General features: G+C 30.2%; 1 protein-coding gene across 1 annotated transcript; it reads right to left on the reverse strand.

Annotated features, from left to right (window-relative positions):
* Positions 1–7263: 7263 nt before the first annotated feature.
* Positions 7264–16522, reverse strand: LOC145325545 (galactose-specific lectin nattectin-like). The gene is made up of 8 exons (XM_080168522.1): positions 16517–16522; positions 15704–15827; positions 15288–15380; positions 13747–13788; positions 13565–13690; positions 13257–13361; positions 13144–13196; positions 7264–7445 (listed from the first exon to the last, which is right to left on the reverse strand). The coding sequence occupies exons 1-8, from the start codon at positions 16520–16522 to the stop codon at positions 7359–7361; spliced, it is 636 nt and encodes a 211-aa protein (XP_080024648.1). The 3' UTR covers positions 7264–7358.
* Between the last annotated feature and the right edge of the window lie 4107 nt (positions 16523–20629).

A 20629-nucleotide genomic window follows, 5' to 3' on the forward strand; every position in this document is an offset into this window, starting at 1 on the left:
TTTATCATTATAACAAGTGGCTACATTTCTAGAAGCCTCCAGTGGCACTTAAGGAAGGATGATGAAAATTTCCTCCCCCCCCCCCTTTTCAATTTGAATTTTAAAAAGAAAAGTGAAGATTAATCTTTTATTGGGAGGGTCAAATATTCAAAACCTTCCCATGGCCTATAAGAAGCTTCTGTGAAAGAGAACAACATTTGTTCAGCTGTTAGTGAGATCCTTTGCTACAAACAAAAAATCTTACTACTTTATATAACAGGATATTTTTAAAATAAAAGTTTTAGCAATAATCTTTCAACATCTATTTTAATATATCATCCCTGTTAGTTTTTAAAGCTAAAATAAGCTTATTTATATTGAGTTGTTGGAAAAAATGGGTTATATTCAAAAAGGTTGGGAAACCTCCCTTTCCATGTAGGGGCAAAGCCCCAAAAAGCAAAATGTAAAGAAATTTGGAAGACACAGAAAATAAGAAAAAATTTAAAAATTAAAAAAAATATAGAAAAAAAAAAGAATTATAAAAATATGAAAAGATATAAAAAAATATTTAAAACAAAAAATCTATAAAATTTTATTTAAAATCTTCCCTGTACCTATATACTAGGGGTGAAACCAAGTATTTTTTAGGGTGTACAGCCCTTATTTCTTGATATATCATCAAAAGTAGCATCTGTTCTTGTTCTCTATACAATTTTACACAAGACAAAGAAAAAAATATTAATTCTAGGAATATATCAACAAAGATGTTTAAGGCCAAAGTTTCTAAAAGCTCTTATATAATGTTTTTCTGATAAGTGAACAATAATATACAAAGAAAAACAAGTTTACTAATTATTTCTTTTTTATTCCACAAAAAAAATCAATTTTTCATGACAAAAATGTGACAAATTGAAATGGTGATTTGTGAATTTCAGGCTGTTTTTATCTTGTTTACTCTTCTTCTTATAAATCAAAAGTTTCCCCCTTTTTGACAAAAAAATCATTTTGGAAGTTACTTATTATTATGCTTTTAGAAAAGAATAACCGTTATTTTTGTCTTTTTTGTTATTAAATTTAGGATTGTGATACAAAACAATTATCATTCTATACTCATACTTATTTATATGCTTGTTTTATTGAATACAATTTATCTTGAAGAGTATTTTTTTCAAAATATCATTAAAATAACATTTACATATTAGTACCAAAGCTCCCCCTTGTCGTCAGAATTGCATAAAATTTTAAACACAGCTTCCTTAAGGGATTGTAAGACATTTGTATTTTTAGATTTTTTGAATTGTGGCATACCAAAGAAGTTTTTTTTTTGCGTCGTTTTCGACGCATCCGGACCAATCATTTTTCCTATGCATCTATTTTGTACTATATCGGACTAATCATCGTAGGCTTTTGCTGTATAATCTATTAATTGCTTCGCCCCTAACCTCTAGGGCGGGTGGGGAATGTCAAAAAAATAGCATAAAACCAACCCAAGATATTTATAAAGCTTTCCTGATAAGTAAAACCAATTCAGACCCGCAATTTCTATAATCTTTAGCTTCAGACAGAAAACCTTACTATTTTATAGTATGGAACACTATACTAGCAGCGGCTATGCCCCTAGAGGCATCCAGGGACCCTTGGGTTGGGGGGGAGTCAAACCCCCTCTTTCAAGTACAGTTTTTAAAAGAAAAAATCAAAAAAAATCAAGTGTCAAAGGTATGAAGAGATGTAACCTACCTAACTGTCCCTCCTGCCCTCATGTCCGTGAAGCCAAAGTTGTCTACAGCTCGGCAAATAATTTTAAGGTACCTATTTCTACACCAGTCAGCTGCTCTACAAAAAATCTCCTTTATGTTATAACATGTGATAGGAGGTAATGCAAATACACACAGTATGTAGGAGAAACAGGGAAACAGCTTAAAGAAAGATTCAAACAACATTTAGATTGTGTCAGATCTCAAATGAAAACTTGAATAAAACTGCAGTTGGGGAACATTTTAATCTTCCTAGACACAGTGTTGCCAACATGAAAGTATCTGTTATAGAAAATTGCAGGCAGGAGTCAGCCATGTACAGAAAATGTTGAGAATCCTTCTTCATCAATAAATTTGAAACAAAGCACCTGGGGCTGAACAGAAAAATTTAAAATTATTGTTATTATTATATATTTTTGTTAATGAAAGTAAATTTTGCTGATACATGTTGTTTTTTCTTGTAACATAATTTATACCTATTTGACTTGCAAATTGCAATATTTTTTAAAAATGCTAACCCAACCAAAATTTTGAATATTTTCTTCCTAGTTGTTGTATAAATTCTTACCACTGTTGAAAAGTTTGACCGCCAATTTTCATCTGCTAACCCTTTCCCCCCCCCCCCTTCCTTTACAATAAATAATTCAGTTGTACATAAACTCTCAAACAATTAGGTACACCATATTTCAAAGTAAAAAGATTTTGATTTTATTTTGATTTAAAAATTCTTTTTTTCAAAGTACTTCTAAGGGTGATTTCTCCTAGGGCGGTTGTGGTACTCTCCCCCAAAATATTTATAAACCTTACCAGGTCCTTTGATAAGCTACCATGTAAAGGAGAACCATATTGTTTCAGTGGTCAGTGAGATCCCTTAGTACACACAGACACATGTAGAATGTATGACCTGTTACTTTATCATAAAGATACATAACACAGATACTCTACAATAAGTGTCTGTCTGTACGTCCATTTGTCTGTATAAACAATTCAGAATATAATTATTTGGTACTAGTGGCTACGCCCCTAGAGGCCTTTAGGGGCACTTGAGAGGGGGAGAGGTCATTGAATTCAACAACAATATTTATCCTTTTTTTTTATTTTAGACTTAAAAAGATTTAATTTCATTAAGTTAATTCTATTTTTTCTTGTATTGGGGGGGTCTTTTTAAGGGGCGATTTCTCTTTGGAGGGTGGAGGTAGACAGATAAACAAATGGATAAGCAGACAGACAGACAGATGGATGAACAGAAAAACAACAGACATACCGACAGACAGAAAGTCATGTGGATGGATAAAAAAATTTTAATTTACTTATTTCAGTATGCCTACAGAGTGGGGCGAGGGTATTAAGGCAGAGAGGGGGCAATGGGCTGTTTATTACACTAGTCCCCCAGTTTTATAATTCTTTTTCAGTCGTCTTTTGGCCAATTTTTATGCCCAATACGGCAAATTGGGGGTTTTAGGGGTCAAGGAGTCCATTTATGAGAAAAAAAATACATGACCTCGAAGGTCAAAGACCTTTAAAATGACCTTTAAAGTCTGATTTCCGCCGTTCCCGAGGTTTTATTGAACATTTAGGAGGGGAAGGAGCTGTCCAATCAAGACGACTATGAAATATTTAAAGACAATTGTATTGGCAAAATTTCATGTGAAGTAAAAAATTTTGTACGTCTAACTGTTTTTTCACCAGCTGAATTTAAATATTTGCGCGATTTTAATTTTTTAATATCTTGATCATTTAATCTATATTGTCTTGATTTAATCCATTTAAAAATCATTTTAATCAATTGTTATTCCTGCATTAAAGGCTAATAAATAAAATGATGGATTTTTGGCGCGCCAATGAATGCATTTGTTAATTGTTTATGTTTTGAATTTGTGTATGTATTCTCAAGGGCACTGGTAGGAGGGGGAAAAGTCGACCTCATCCCATTTTAAATTTGAGTTTCAAAAGAGTTTTAAAAATATTATTTGGGGGGAGGGTTGTGAAGACACCCTCCTTAAAAATTGTTTAAAACATTACCAGGACCTCTAAGAAGCTTCATTGTAAAGGAGAACAATATTGGTTAAGGGGTTAGCGAGATCCTTCGAGACAGAAAAAAAACCTCAGATAGAAAGGATAACCTCAGTTTAAGTACTCGCTAGGCGTAGTGTAGTATACAGACATACGAAGACATATAAAGAGGCTGAAAGAATAATATCAATTATATGAATATAAAACAATTAAATTGACATTTAAAAATTTATTTTAACTAATCTATATGAAATATAAGAGATTTTTATACTATTTAGCTATTTCATATGTTTTCATAATTTTAAATTACAACATCAATGAAATTCAATTGATCTATTAGTTTTTAAGATAATTTTCATTTTGGATTATTATGGAACCTAAATTTTTTTTGTAGAGATAGCCAGATTAAAATTGACAAAATTATCTTTAATAAATATCAGGTTACCTACATTAAAAATGTTTTACTAAACTTACCATATTTGAAAAAACTGATAAAAAAAACCCACATTTTTGCATTTTGTATCATTTTTTGTGTTATAAATAATTTTTGAACTTATATAGGACTTATTTTAGTTGGATAATTTCCAACATACAGATATTTGATTTTATGAAATTTAAGCAAGTATAGCCAATTTATGTCAACAATACCTTCTTAGATTTTAGGATACTTCAACTTTGGCCCCAAATTATTTCAACATATTATCAACATGGGTTGATATTTAAAATAAAGGTGGCCCAGGATGTCTTGGAAGACTGGCAGGTCAACTTTTGCCTAAATTGATGGATAGGAAAAATTGAATTGTTGACCCCTCCAGACCATTGTGCATTGACTGAAGGTTTTGGAGCTATAAGGCATCTTAGGAAAAAAGTGAACAGAAGAAAATTTAATCAATCCTCTCACCAACCCAGTTGGAAGTCAAACTCCCTTAAAAAATTAGGTGGGGAGATAAAAACACACATTATAAAGATAATTTACAAAAAATCTTCCTAATAAGAAAAAATTATTATTTAATAAAAACAAAAATGAGAACATTTTAAAGAAGCAAAGCATAAAATAAATCATAAATAAAAATAGACAAGAAGATTTAAAAAGTATTTATTAATTTTTGTAGAAATAAATAATAGATTTATGGAGGAAAAAGTAATGAATCCATTTTCACATATGTTGTATGATGATTGACAGAATGATGGTCAAATTAAATTACATACTGATTGCTCATAGCAATGAGGAATCTAATTTTGATATTATAATCCACAAAAAATAATTTGATTGTGCCAAAGAAAACAAAGATTGGTTTAATTTTGTTACCCTTATCTACAGATTTTTTTTTTGGACCAAAAAAGGGGAAATGTAATATATATAAAAATAGCCAAAAACCTACTAAAAATCAGTCCAACCTCAATGGATGATTTAACCCATTAGTGACGAACTAGCTTTTAACACCCGGTTCCAGAAAATGCCAAAAAAAACTGGTTTTCAGTTTCAGGATTGAATCATGCTTGCATGAGCCTACCCTATACTGCGCTGTTTTTCAATTCCCCCAAGAGAGAAGCGTGAGTAAAAATACCCGGTTTTAACTTTTCAACCATTAGATATATTAGATATTTTTTATCATTTATTATTCTCTTCAAATGTAAAAATTTCTTTATTTCCCAATGATAAATATAATTGATAGATAGATAAATAAAAGGATCGATAGATAGATAGATAGATAGACTGATATATAGGGATAAGACATAGGCCGATAAATTTATGTAGATTCCCAATGATAATCAACAATTGTTAGATAGATAAATAAAAGGATGGATGGATAGATAGATAGACTGATATATAGGGATAAGACAATGGCCGATAAATTTATGTAGATTCCCAATGATAATCAACAATTGTTAGATAGATAAATAAAAGGATAGATGGACAGATAGATAGATATATCTTGGTTTAGACTTTATTACATAAATATTTTTAAGGGGTGGGGGGGGGGGGATATGTTTTTTTTCTCTCAAAAAAAAACAATACTATTTTAAATTTTGATTATCTTGTCATAGCCCTACAGGATGGGGGCATAACACACGAAAATTCAATTATTATTACTTGTAAATATGATGGTTTTAGGCCATTTTCATTATCTTGTCATCGCCTTCAGGATGGGGGCGTAACTAACCAGTATTCTATATAAATTTGATGGTTTCAGGCCATTTTGCTTATCTTGACATTTCCCCACAGGATGGGGGCATAACTAACCAGTATTCTATGCAAATTTGATGGTTTTAGGCCATTTTTGTTATCTTGATATTACTGTATTATTCTATTCTTTTGTTTGTGATATTTTTTAAATACTTTAGGCCAAAGATATGTAATAAGTCTTTTCTAGTCTTTTCTTTATCAATAAAAATTATATTTTTTTATATATTTGTCAATTACTGATACTACTAGAATAGTTGCTACTCTATAATTCACTTTGGACGTTCAAAAATTACATTATCAATATCCCTCCCATTATTATCAATACAAATATTAGCAAAAGTTTTAAAACTTCCTCGAAATGGGCTTTTTTAACCGAAAACGGCGACACCTATAGCCAAAATCTTAAATATGATATAAATTGTTTTGTATGTTAGTTGTAGCTCTATCAATTACATGAGGTTATGATGTTTTCAATTACGGATCGTATCAAAGTTCTAAAAAGTGTTCATCTCACTTTAGGCGTTCAAAAATTACATTTTTAACTTTTTGGGCCAAAAAACCGGGTATTTAGGTCGCAAACGGGCTTTAATGCCGGGGGAAAGCACCAAAAAACGCCAAAAACGGTTATTAATACCGAAAGGTTTTTTTACTCGCGCAGAACCGGGTTTTATTGCAACTTTCCTGTGCACGCCACTAGAGCAAAACAAAAAAATTGGAATTCCGTTTTTACCATTATAAAGCTTCCCTGAGATTTTCAGCTCGATCGGTCCATAAAAGTGGCGCTCAGCACTAATGGGTTAAAGTAAATTATTCTCCATAATGATGAAAATGTTAACAAGAAAATAATGGCAGACAAGAATATCACATTTACCCTTAGCAGACGGACCAACAGACATGATGAACTATAGAGTAACTAAAAAGTTATATTACCATCTCCATACCTCTTCAAATAGCACTTTGAAAATCTGTCTATTATCTATAAAGTGGTGTTTGCAAGGATTTGCCAGGGGGAAGCAAACCTAAAATTTTTACACCCTCATTAAACTAAAATTAATTAAAGACAACCTGAGTAGCTTATTTTATCAAGTTTAGAATTTAAAGTGTTGTTAGCTTTTTTTAGGTTTTTGATGCAAATTGCTGGAAGAAACATGTCTTCTGGTGTAGGAATATACACAAAAAAAATATAAGCTTTAACTTAATATTCTTACATATACATAGTGATTTATTAAGACAGGCATACAGTTTTGAGAAAAAGACTTAGAAAAATGTAAAAGTTGTTTTTTAATGTACCTAAATGTTTACAAATGTTTTTATGGAAAAACATTGAAATGATGCGCAGCACAAATTTATTTCTTAAACTAAAAAATAAATCATTTTCATCAAAAACATTGGCACTATTATCCTTTATTAGAAAGGAAAATTGTTTAAGATTCAATTGGCATCTTGCACAAAGTATAGGTTTTTAGCGTACATGAAAAATCAATCCAACTCCAACTATAATGTTGATGCGCCTAAAAATTATCATGCAAGAAGTTTCATTGAATTTTCTAAACTATTTAAAAGGCTTTTTAATTTAGCTGAAAATTCATGAGTTTCTATTATAATATATATATAGTATAGATTAGGGTGGGTCAATTTAGGATATTTTTATCTGAGACCTAAGCAAGAACCTGCACTTGATTTATATAAGCATAATAAACCTTTGAATGGTTTAACCCTTACAGATTGGGCCCCAATTCCCACCTTAATAGATTGGGGGGGGGGGGGGTCATATTGACCCCCCCCTCTATCTCGGCTTCTGTTACAGATAAAGACGTAAATTTTTTTTCTGGTGGTTCATGTGTATTTTTAGAGAAAATTACTTTTTCTAGTCATAGCAGTCAGGCCGCTCCTTAGCCGCTTTTTAGCGGCCAGCCGCTAAATTTTAAAACAGCTGTAGAGCGGCCAATTTTGCAGCTAGGATGACAAATTTTAGGACGAACTTTTATTTTTCATAACAAAAAAAAAACTTTTTCTGATTATCGCCGAAAAACGGCAAATAACGGAAACCAACATTTTCGGCGGTTACGGCGGTAAAACGGCGGTTGGCGGCACCAATTAATATTTTTATCTGTTTACTGTTGCTCAAGGATTTACCAAAAAAAATTATAGGTCTCTAGCTGTAATAGAAGCCACAATATTCATTATATATTTCTGTAGTAAAAGCCGGACAAAAATCGGTCATAAAGTCGGTCAGGGTGCGGTCAAACGGTCATAACACCACTTTTCTCATAAGGTCAGTATTCACCAAAAAAAATTTAGGTTTCTACCTTATTATACACAAAAGTCATAATGTAGAAATTAAGATTTATTAGAATTTTTTTTTAATTTTTGTGCTACCCAACCGACTTTGACGGGACACCACGACCGACACAGACCAGATATCCTAATAAAATCAACTCTTGCCGACGTAAAATTACTAAACTTAAAAAGTCATGAAGTCACAACTCTTTATCTCACCTACAAAAAAAATGACATTGAAAAAACTAGAGGGGGGGGTCAATATGACCCCCCCCCCCCCCAATCTGTAAGGGTTAAAATTAAAAGTTTAAAAATCGTTGGCGACCACACATTCAATTGTATACCTATTTTTGAATGGGAGTCAACAATTTATTTAATCAGAACTATAGCTTTAAGGGGACAATAGATAAAGAACAAAGTAAAGGGGAGGCTCACAAAAGGATGATGAAATTTGAAGACTGGAAACTGTTTTTTTTCCCATTTTTCAGAACCGGGTTTTAATACCTGGTTCGTCACTAATGGGTTAATACCAGTTTTGTTAGCCTGTGCCTTTGTCCCCTTGGGGTTAACAATACTGGTTTTAATCTTATATATTAATGTCCGCTGACAGTAAGATATGATAAATAATTAACTATTAATGCAATCATTAGGTTTAAAATGCAGGGAGAGAGGGGACATTGGCTGTTTACTACACTAGTCCCCAACGTCTTAAATTAACATTTTCCTATTCGTTAGCTTAACAACCTTGGGCGACTTTTATCAATTAAGTATCAAATTTATTAATAATTAATTGATTCATTTAGTTGAGTGTCCAAACATTTCAACTACTAATTGTAATCTACTGAAGAGGTAATTTTGTGTATCATAATTGGGGATTTACATCAAATTATTGGCCATTGTCTTTTTCCTTTAGATTACTGTGTATTATGAATTAAATAGATTTATGAATATAGAAAGATAGTTAGGGAAATTGAAGGAAAGAGAGAGATAGACAGAAAAGCTTTTATTTTCAATTACCAATGCAAATTAGTTATATTGTAGCCACACAATGGACGTTAAATTGGTCACACACCTCACTCGAAGGCTTGTTAAGTTAGAAAAAAAATCCCGAGGAAACAGTTTTCACAGGATGTACTGGGACCTTATGGTGAGTTCAGAACATGCTTTTCCTAAATTGAATTAAAGGGTGTTAAAATAAAAACCAATTGCTTTACTTTTTTCAATATAAACCTTACAGTTTTGGTCCAAAACTAATAAAAAATAATACAATTCATGCCCAAGCAATGACAATGAGAAAACAATATTGAATTTTGAATCTACTCACCCTTCCAGAGCCCTAGAGCTTAAGACATAGCCCTTGCAGAGAAATTTGCCCTACGCCCAAAGTGCATATTTTATTACAAATTTGTCTTTTTAAAACAAATTGCTCACAATTTGATCCACCATAAGTACTTAAATCTTGTAAAAAGACCCCATAATGTTTGAAGTTTTTGATGGGGCATGTAAAGACCTTTCTTTAGTCACCTTAACAAGGTTTCTAACACAATCTTAGCCAATTTGGCATCAAAAAGAAAGACCTGGCAATCATCAAGAACTAGGAATAGACAGAGCCATCATGCCTCAAAGTTGGATGGGAATGTCTTTTTTATGTCAAATTGGCATAGATTGAGTTAGAAACCTAGTTAAGGTGTCTAAATAAAGGTCTTTACATGCCACATCAAAAACTCTAAACATTATAGGGTCTATCTCCAAGATTTGAAGTACTTATGGTGGTTCAAATTGTGAGCGATCGGTTATTTTTTTAACACCCTCTAGTACCTTCCCATAGCAGAAAATTTGAAAATTACTTTTGGTGATCAAATTTTATTTTTATTTTTAGACTACCTTCACCTAACGTGCTTTATTGTCTTATTTTGTGGTTCAAATTGTGAGCGATCGGTTATTTTTTTAACACCCTCTAGTACCTTCCCATAGCAGAAAATTTGAAAATTACTTTTGGTGATCAAATTTTATTTTTATTTTTAGACTACCTTCACCTAACCTGCTTTATTGTCTTATTTTGTGTTTCATGTTCATTATGCAAATTCGCTCACATTAGAGTTGAAATGACAGATATTAGAGCTTTCTAAAACAGTCTCTAACATTTTTCTAGCTCTAATACTTTTTTAGCTATCTTATTTCAAAGTATTACTATAAAATCATTTTTTACACAGCAAAAAGTTGAAATATGAAATAAGTTATTATAAATTACATGTATCGTCATATAAATCTTTATAATTTTGCTCCAAATTGACCAAATTGGACAGTTAAGGTGCTTAAAACTATCTACATTCAATGGACAATCCAAATCCACACTTTTTGAGACTTTATAAGTCAACAGGAGAAGGCTAAAATGTATATCAAAGAAACAAATGTAATTTAATTTTAATTAAAAATCACTGTTAAGGCATTTTGATAATGTACAAGGTGTTTTTAGGTACAAGAAACTCATAATTAATTATGATTTGTTATTTTTAAAAATCTCAGTACTAGTTTAGAGTACCTAATAGTGTATATTAACAAAAAAATGTGGCCTAAGAATAAATTGTTTCTTTTATTATATGTGAGATCATCCATGAAAGTCTCTTAATTACTGTTAATGTTTTTTTAGTTAAGGTGGCAAAAACTAATATTGTTTCATAAGGTTATAAAAAATTTAAAAGGCCAATCAACTATTTTTAGAAAAATTACTAGAATTAGTAGATTACATTACTCTGTAAACCGTTTCTGCGGGGGGGTTTTTCTAACCTAACATGCCTTTGGGTGGGTTGTGGTCAGAAATGAAACCAATCAGTAATGAATAAAGTACCTAACGTTTTTTTGGCAAAATATGAGAAAGCATGTAAAATTGTAATTTACATTCCAATGTCCATTTCCTCCCTGGTAAAAGAATATACTCTTATAACAACGTAATGTAAGAGATCTAAAGGGATAAGACAATAGCCGATATTTTATGTAAATTCCCAATGATAAAACATAGAATTACCCCATCTGTAGATTAAAACTAGTGGTTGCAACGCTTGAACACTCAACTAAATGAGCCAAAATTAAACTTCACTTAATCCCCCAAAGTTGTTTAAGAAAACTTTATTGTAAAATTTTGGGGACTTGTGTAATAAACAGCCCAATGTCCACTCTCTCTCTGTATGCTACGCATCTAAAAAAAATTTGAGATTTTGTTGACACTAAAGTTTATAATTAAAAAAAGGACACCACCCCAACACGTTTCAACATTATACATTATAATCAAACCCATAAATCCTAAAAAAAATCTCTAAAAAACCCGACAAAAATATTGTCCATAGCCATTAGTTTTTTCCCCTTTTTTCCCACCCCTCTTTAGATACATGACAAAAACTAAATATACCACCAGATACTTAGTAAGGTTTGGTGATTTTTTGTAGAATTGTTGGTTAGATCAGCTACCCCTGATTGGACCAAAAAAAATATATGAACTTTAAAAAAAAAATTGCTTGTCCTTTCTTCTACATGTTTAATTTTGTTACTCTTATCTACAGAATTTTTTTAATTGGACCAAAAGAGGGGAAATGTAATAGATATAAAAATAGCCAAAAGCCTGCTAAAATCAGTCCAAAATTTTATACTAAATTAACAGGCATAGTGAATTATAGAGTAACTAAAAGTTATATTAACATCTACAAAAAACTTCCAATGGCACTTTAAAATCTGTCTATTATCTACAAAGTGGTGTTCACAAGTATTTGCCAGGTGGAAGCAAAAACCTAAAATTTTTACACTCCAATTAAACTAAAATCAATTAAAGACAACACGAGTAGCTTATTTTATCAAGTTTAGAATTTAAAGTGTTGTTAGCTTTTTTTAGGTTTTTGATGCAAATTGCTGGAAGAAACATGTCTTCTGGTGTAGGAATATACACAAAAAATATAAGCTTTAACATCATACTTTTACATATACATAGTGATTTATTAAGACAGGCATACTGTTTTGAGAAAAAGACTTAGAAAAATGTAAAAGTTGTTTTTTATGGAAAAAAAACAACAAAATATACAAGGTTATTTAAAGCAAAAACATTGAAATGTTGCGCAGCACAAATTTATTTCTTAAACTATAAAAAATCATTCTCATCAAAAACATTGGCACTATTATACTTTATCAGAAAGGAAATAGTTTAAGATTCAATTGGCATCTTGCACAAAGCATAGGTTTTTAGGTTACATGAAAAATCAATCCAACTCCAACTATAATGTTGATGCGCCTAAAAATTATCATGCAAGAAGTTTCATTGAATTTTCTAAACTATTTAAAAGGTTTTTTAATTTAGCTGAAAATTCATGATTTTCTATTATAATATATATATAGTATAGATTAGGGTGGGTCAATTTATGATATTTTTATCTGAGACCTAAGCAAGAACTTGCACTTGATTTATAAAGGCATAATAAACCTTTGGATGGTTTAAAATTATAAGTTTAAAAATCGTTGGCGACCACACATTCAATTGTATACCTATTTTTGAATGGGAGTCAACAATTTATTTAATCAGAACTATTGCTTCAAGGTGCTACCTGAACAAATCTTGGGGAGTAGAATATGAAACTTTTGTCTGTTTCAAATTATCTTGTTATTAGCTGGAGAAAATCTCAAAGAAACCTCTACAAATTGGACAACTCTCAATAAACCCCCCGCCCCCAAAAAATTGTTGTTTTATAGTCATTTCTAAGGCTGTGAACAAGACATTTTGAAACGGACAAAAGTTCCTGATTTTACTCCTCAAGGCCTTTTCAGGGAGTCACATGAAGCCATAGTTATGATTCAATAAATATTTAATATAGCAGGTAAAAAAATACTGGTGGTGATCAATGAACTCCCTTTTCAACAGATAAGGTCCATAAGAGTTAAAAATTTTACCAACAAACAATCGTCTCCATTTGGTTCATGTGTATGCCAATCAGTAAAATTTACTATAATAAATTAGTTATTTATAAAATTCTGTATTATAAATCTAGATTCCTAAAATTTACCTTGGGAACCGTCAGCCCATTCCCAAATACCCTCTCTTGTGATATCATTTCCTCCAAGCCACAAATGTCTTTCATGTCTAGCTATGTTTGAATTAACTAAAAAACCTAGATTATAATTAACATTTTATAGCCAGAACAGAATAACCTAAAAAAAACTATACTTCAGAAAAAACAAGATTTCTACAAACTTTGTAAATATTTGTCAATGTCTATTGTAGGACAATAGCATTGAAAGTTTATACTGAAATATCCCATAATAAATCAATCTGAAGTTAAATGTTAGGTATTATTTTATTTTGTCAACTCACATTTTAGAAATTTATTTTCTTGGCTGTTGAGAACAAATGCCAATTGTGATCCTTTGGCTAGTGAGGCACACTTTGTTTTAGCACTTTGCCAGTCTAGTCTTTCTTCCAATATTTTGTAGCATGATTCTGGAAATAATTTAAACTTATTGTTAAAATAAATTTAGAATTTATTGTTGCTTTACCTGATTCAAGATTTTCAGTCCAACCTTCTTTACATTCATATGCTAAAAAACATAACTAAATAAATTTATTTCATGTTGGAAAAAAACAATTCCTTTCTTGTAATCATTATCTGATTAATATCCGGTGGATGAGAACCGATTCTCATTCATAAGCAAAAAAAAAAGGTCTAGCACCGTATGATATTCAGTTTTCTATGAATAAGTGTACAATTATAAGATTAAATTTGAGATTAAATCTTATAATTGTACATTTTATATCTGTAGAAAGCAGTTTATAATACAATGCAAGAAATGGCTATTCATATGTTCCAGAACATAAAGTGTTTGTTAAACACTGATCAAATATCAATTAATTGATTATGCATTAATGCATTATTAGCCATTCATACAGGATCTGTATGGTTTACCTATTTATTTAACCTGGACTAAAATAAAGCTGGCAATACATGTTAATTTATATACTAATAGCACAATAGCGGATTTTACTTTGATTGATATAACAGCAAACAGTCAAAATCATAAGTTGGGTTATTTGGCCAGTAATAGCACCAAAACACCATCATGAATGTGCTCCAGCTTTAGAGCTACCTGAATGATCCAACATGCAATGTCTGCACTATTTTAATCATTGTGTTGAAATTATTTTTTCATTATATTAAAATCTCAATTAGTATGTCTAATGATTAGATGGAAAAAAAAATAAAAACCATCCTGTAACTTGTGATATTGTAACAATATAACAAAATTATTTAATAATTATCTAACATATCATATTGCCAATATAATAATATACAATGTGTTTTTTTTTATGAGAACTTTTTTGAAAGCAATTTTACCCCACTTATAGTTATCAGAATTTAATGGTTAATGACTTATTTTCTTTGTTTTTTAATGCAATTAATAGAACAACAAAAAAAATTTCAGTTTTTAATCGAAAAGTACAGTAAAATCTAAAGTTCCAAACTTAGGTGTCAACATCTAAAAATGGTTTTAGCGCATTTTTCTTATGCTCAAATATTCAACCTTTTGCAAGAATGGCTACTAAACACTTCAAAGTTGAGATATAAAACTAAAACTGTATACAGATACTATCAGGGACATGTACTAAAACATATTTAAGTTTGAAGGTCAAATCTCAACTGGGGAGGGAGTACTAACCCCCCAAAGTCGACTACAGAAAATCCAATTTTTTCTTGCAAAGGGTTGAATATTTCAGCATAAGAAAAATGCGCTAAAACCATTTTTAGATGTTGACACCTAAGTTTGGAACTTTAGATTTTACTGTTCTTTTCAAATAAAAACTGCAATATTTTTTTGGTGTTCTATTATTTGCATTAAAAAACGAAGAAAATAAGCCATTAATCATTAAATTCTGATAACTATAAGTTGGGTAAAATTGCTTTCAAAAAAGTTCTCATAAAAAAACACACTGTATATAATTTATTTATGTCCTGATGAAGCAAAATTGTCCGAGATTGAGGGTTTGTTAGATCTATGGTTAAGAAAATGATTTTGATTTATATTTGCTTAGACATTTTTACCTTCTTCTTTTTTATTTAACATCATGTTGTTGCGCCACCAATACCACTGTGCCAGTTGCTGATTAGTCCACTGGCTGCCTTGCCAGGGCATGCCTGGCACATATTGCATAATTACAAACTCAATATTGAATATGTAAAATTTTCATCTATAAGACAAAGTAGAATGATGTCTGTCCGTCTGTCTCTTAAGATCTTGGTAACCACTAAACCAATTGGATTCTACTCTTCAGGAAATATTCCTACTGATCCTGAAGTGGTTTTAGGCTCTTTTCTTGGGGTGTGGAACACCCCCAACCCACCCAAAAATAAGATTTTCATTTTTTTCTATTTTTTATGTTTTTATATATTTTTACAAATTTTAAATTTTACACAATATTGCACAAGAGAAAACAGTTATAAACATATATTATATAAACCTGCATTTTGTATATTTCCAGGATGATGAAACTGACTTTGCATAACTCCTCTTTGTGTATTTATCAGCTGAGGATAGCTCCCTGGAATGTTTATTCCTCCATAAACCAGCCATAACAATATCAACTAAATTTATTTACATAATTATCATACATTCATATTTAAAATGATGTTTCCATTACCAAATTGAAGGTAATTGAACATAAACAATAGAAAAAATAAGAATAATTTCAATGATAGAATTATATTTTGTCAAATATGTATAAAATAATATCTCTTACCCTTTGCATATCAATATACAACTAATTAAAAATAGTAGGATTTGCATTTATTCTTTTATTAACTAAGCAATAAGTGTACAATTTCATTTTGAATCTATTCTTTTATTACCATTATCAATAGGTGCACAATTTCACTTCAATCAACTTAATTAACATTGATTTTTTAACAGTTGCCCACAGCTTTCTTTTTCTGCATTATTTCAAACAAATACATGTAAAGAAAAGTTTCACCCTCTTAGACTCTTTTAACTTTATTCAATAAAAAAAATTAGTTGTATTTTCAGGGAAAAGATGTTTTACTTTTTTTACTATTAGAATATTAAATATTAAACATGTGATGGATATCCCATTAATATTGATCATTTGCTTGGTTTGATTGTTAAGGGTTAAGTTATTCTGATAGAAAGGGGAGAGGAGGGGGGCTGGTTGTGTTTTTTACCTTTATGAAAATAATTTTCTCTGTATATTGTACCTCTCAGAGCATATGTTCAGTTCTTACAACAATGAAAAAAGACTCAAAGAATATCACAAAACCTTCATAGTTAAGGTTTATGTCTGTTGAAGCATGGACAAAACCTAAGATGCATTAGAAAAGGAATCCTCATTAAATCTTCAATAGCAGCCAAGAAAATCACATATTTGTAATAATATCTAGAAACATTTTACCACTAACTGCGCTGGATCCAAATGTTTTAATCACCAAACCTTTGTTAAATTTGATTATAGGTAGATAGATCGATAGATGTATAGGTAGATAGATTGATAGATAGATAAGTAGATAGATAGATAGATAAGTAGATAGATAGATAGATAAGTAGAGAGATAGATAGATAATTAGATAGATAGATAGATAAGTAGATAGATAGATAGATAAGTAGATAGATAGATAGATAAGTAGATAGATAGATAGATTATGGTATTTTGTACATTAAAAATCACTAAACCTTTCTGAAATATTTGTATTAATAAAAATGACCACTGCATCTACTCTATAAATGACCGTCAGTCCGTCTGTAATGCTCTAGATGCAGGGAGAGAGAGAGGTCCCGAGGTGACAATGGGTTGTTCATTCCCAATGTTTTATTTTCACGTTTTCTTATTGGTTTGTTCAACAACTTTGGGGACTTTTGATTCATTAAGTTGAGTTTCCAAACGTTTCAACCACTAATTGTAATCTAAAAAAGGGGTAACTATATGTATCATCATTGGTAATGTACATTAGTTTATCAGTCATTGTCTTATCCCTTAAGATCCTTGTTTAGTATAAAATATCTCTAAATTTTAATCACCAAACCTCTCTAAAATGTTAGATTAAATTGTATAAAGCAACTATATTATTAAATAGTTGAAATCAGACTGTGGTAATAATTTTTGAAAATGTATGAAAGATAGATAGATTGATAAGATAGATAAATAGATAGATTGATAGGTAGATAAATAGATAGATAGATAGGTAGATACATAGATAGATAGTTACTTAAAAGTAAAACAATATTTGATCTTAAAGTTAGATAGATAAATAGAGAGATAGATAAATAGATAGATAATAAAATAGATAAATAGATAGATAGATAATTGGCAGAGTTAACATCAATCAATCATCAACTGTCAAATCTGTGTAGGAAGAGGGGGGGGACATTGGACTGTAATTTGAACTGGTACCCAAAGTTTTAAAAACACTTTATCTCATTTGTAACTTAAAAAATTTTATTGGATTGATTAGTACAAACTAGCAGTATTTAAACCTATTTATCCTAATTATCATCTATATATCTATCTATCTATCTATCTATTATTCTATCTATCTATCTATCTATCTATCTATCTATCTATCTATCTATCTATTTATCTATCTATCTATCTATCTATCTATCTATCTATCTATCTATCTATCTATCTATCTATCTATCTATCTATCTATCTATCTATCTATCTATCTATCTATCTATCTATCTTTCTATCTATCTATCTATCTATCTATCTATCTATCTATCTATTATTCTATCTATCTATCTATCTATCTATCTATCTATCTATCTATCTATCTATCTATCTATCTATCTATCTATCTATCTATCTATCTATCTATCTATCTATATATCTATCTATCTATCTATCTATCTATCTATCTATCTATCTATCTATCTATCTATCTATCTATCTATCTATCTATCTATATATCTATCTATCTATCTATCTATCTATCTATCTATCTATCTATCTATCTATCTATCTATCTATCTATCTATCTATCTATCTATCTATATATCTAGCTATCTATCTATCTATCTATCTATCTATCTATCTATCTATCTATCTATCTATCTATCTATCTATCTATCTATCTATCTATCTATTTATCTATCTATCTATCTACCTATCAATTTCTGTCCATCATTCCTTTATCTCTCTTCCTCTCTCTCCTTTTCTCTCTATTTATGTCTGTTATACTCTCATTTTTCTAAAATATCTCTCTCTTTATCTCACACACAAACACATTTTATCGCTCTCAAGCTTTTGCAGGAGTCTAAAGGAATCAAACAATAGCTGATAAACTAATGTATATATCCAATTAATAACCTCTTACCTAGATTACAATTAGTGGTTAAAACACTAAACTTAATTAACCAACCAATAACAGTTCCATAAAAGTTCCAAATATGTGTACAATCACACATACAGCTTCCAAGATTGTAAATATTGAATTTAAACTAATTGTAGGATTTTTTACTTGTGGCTTTGTCCCCACATCTATTATTCTTTTGAAAAAATACACACAAAAATACATAGACACATAGGATAAGATAGAACAGGATTTTATATACTTATCAAGAATTTTAACAACCAGAATAAAGAAGTATATCCCTAAATAAAATAACGATTTTATTTCTTTGTATTCCAAATTTATTAAACTTTATTCACTTTATTGTCTGTACAATGGACAATAAATTGATAATGATACCAAATGTTGAAGACAAAATTACCCCTTCTTTAGATAACAATTAGTGGTTGAAACGTTTGGACACTCAAATTAATATTTACTGTTACTTCTCACAAAAGAAAATCTATTTAGTTTATATTTGTTTTCACATGCTCACATAACAAGATAATATATCAATTTCAAATTCATGCTAAGCACTATCCTTGAAGCGCCAAGTGGTGCTACTTCCCCCCTCATCAATTGAAGGGAGATTTTAAAAGCTCATCTTTTCCATAATAAAATATATATCCCATGTAAAAGGTCATAGAAAGCACTGACTAGTTTATATTAAACAAGACTGCTTTAAGCCATAAATGCATAGATTTTAAACAATAAATACAAATTGCATAATTGAAAAAGATAATTAGGAAGGGTATAATGGAGTTTACAAACTACTAAAATATTTTTGGGGCACCAAAGATGACAGAAGTATACTATCAACAAAAAAATATAACATTCTACCTGCTAGCCAAGATTCAGATAGAGAGGGCTGTTTAATACACTAGTCCCCAAAGTTTTATTTTACCATTTACTTATTGGTTGGCTTAGAAACAGTATAAAGTGCCTCCAAAAAATGACATCACACAATCAAATAACTAATGATAGGCCAGTATGCATTTTGATTGACCATTGGTAAATTCATACTGGCCCTCTCATTTTATTGTTTGGCGTCATGTTTTGGTGGCAATTTTCATTGGCTTAACAACTTCCGGGACTTTCATCGAATAAGCCATTGTCTTATCCCAGACATAGATTACTTAATTTGTTGTGAAGACAACTTGGTCTGTCAGTATTGCTCTATTACACTAGCAGTTTTTTACCCTTGAAGCATCTAGGGGCACTGCAAGAATAATTTTTAAAAACATTTTTTTGGGGGGGAGGGTCATTTTTTATTGGCAGGGTGGGGATACTCTCTGGTTCAGCAGTTTGTTATATTGCTACAGACAAAAAAATCCTGCTACTTTATATAATGAGATATTTATTGAGTAAATGGACATGTCTTTAACCTATGGAAGGAATTACATGCAAACAAAGTAATAATAACTAGGATTTAAATAAAAATGAAAATTTTGTTTACAATATCAAGTATAAAATAAAGTAAATAGATAGTGAATAGATAGACTATTGCTTATGTCTTTTGTGTTTGGTGAATGAAATTATGGAGGTTTACTAGCACAGCTACTATATAATATTTGTATTTCTGTCCATTTTAAACAATGTGAAAATATGTTAGCATATAAGATTTTGTGATATCAGCTCTTTATTTTCATTTTATTAGACTACCTTTGTTTCTTTTCAATCCAAGCTGACATTTTTGTCCTTGTTAAAAATATGTAAAGCTAAATGAAACAACTAAGGACAATTAAATTGTTTTGAATAGTAGAAAAATAAAATATTTCTAGTAATAAAGCTATTCTAGGTATAAACTCCAATTTCTAAATTTATCAGTTGCTATGTAAGTTATATCTGAAATTCTTTGTGAAAAAGTACATTAATAAATATCTATTCTATGACTATATTAGTATGTTATTACTGACTTAATGATAAGTATTATAAATTTATTGTAGTTAAGACCATGGTCTATATTATGCATCTATCTATCATAATATACATCAATATGCAAGGGATTGGAATAAAAACAGAACTAAAATTGTATACAAGAACAG

Source organism: Acartia tonsa, chromosome 8 (assembly GCF_053477335.1).
Source record: "Acartia tonsa isolate MP-2025a chromosome 8, ASM5347733v1, whole genome shotgun sequence".
NCBI classification, from domain to species: domain Eukaryota; kingdom Metazoa; phylum Arthropoda; class Copepoda; order Calanoida; family Acartiidae; genus Acartia; species Acartia tonsa.

Excerpts from the sequence above, each read along its gene's own strand:
- LOC145325545 (XM_080168522.1), bottom strand. Across the intron at positions 15,381-15,703 it reads TGGAAATATACAAAATGCAG|GCATGCCCTGGCAAGGCAGC; the intron begins GTTTATATAATA and ends AATATGTGCCAG. Across the intron at positions 13,197-13,256 it reads ATGGGCTGACGGTTCCCAAG|TAAATTTTACTGATTGGCAT; the intron begins GTAAATTTTAGG and ends AATTTATTATAG.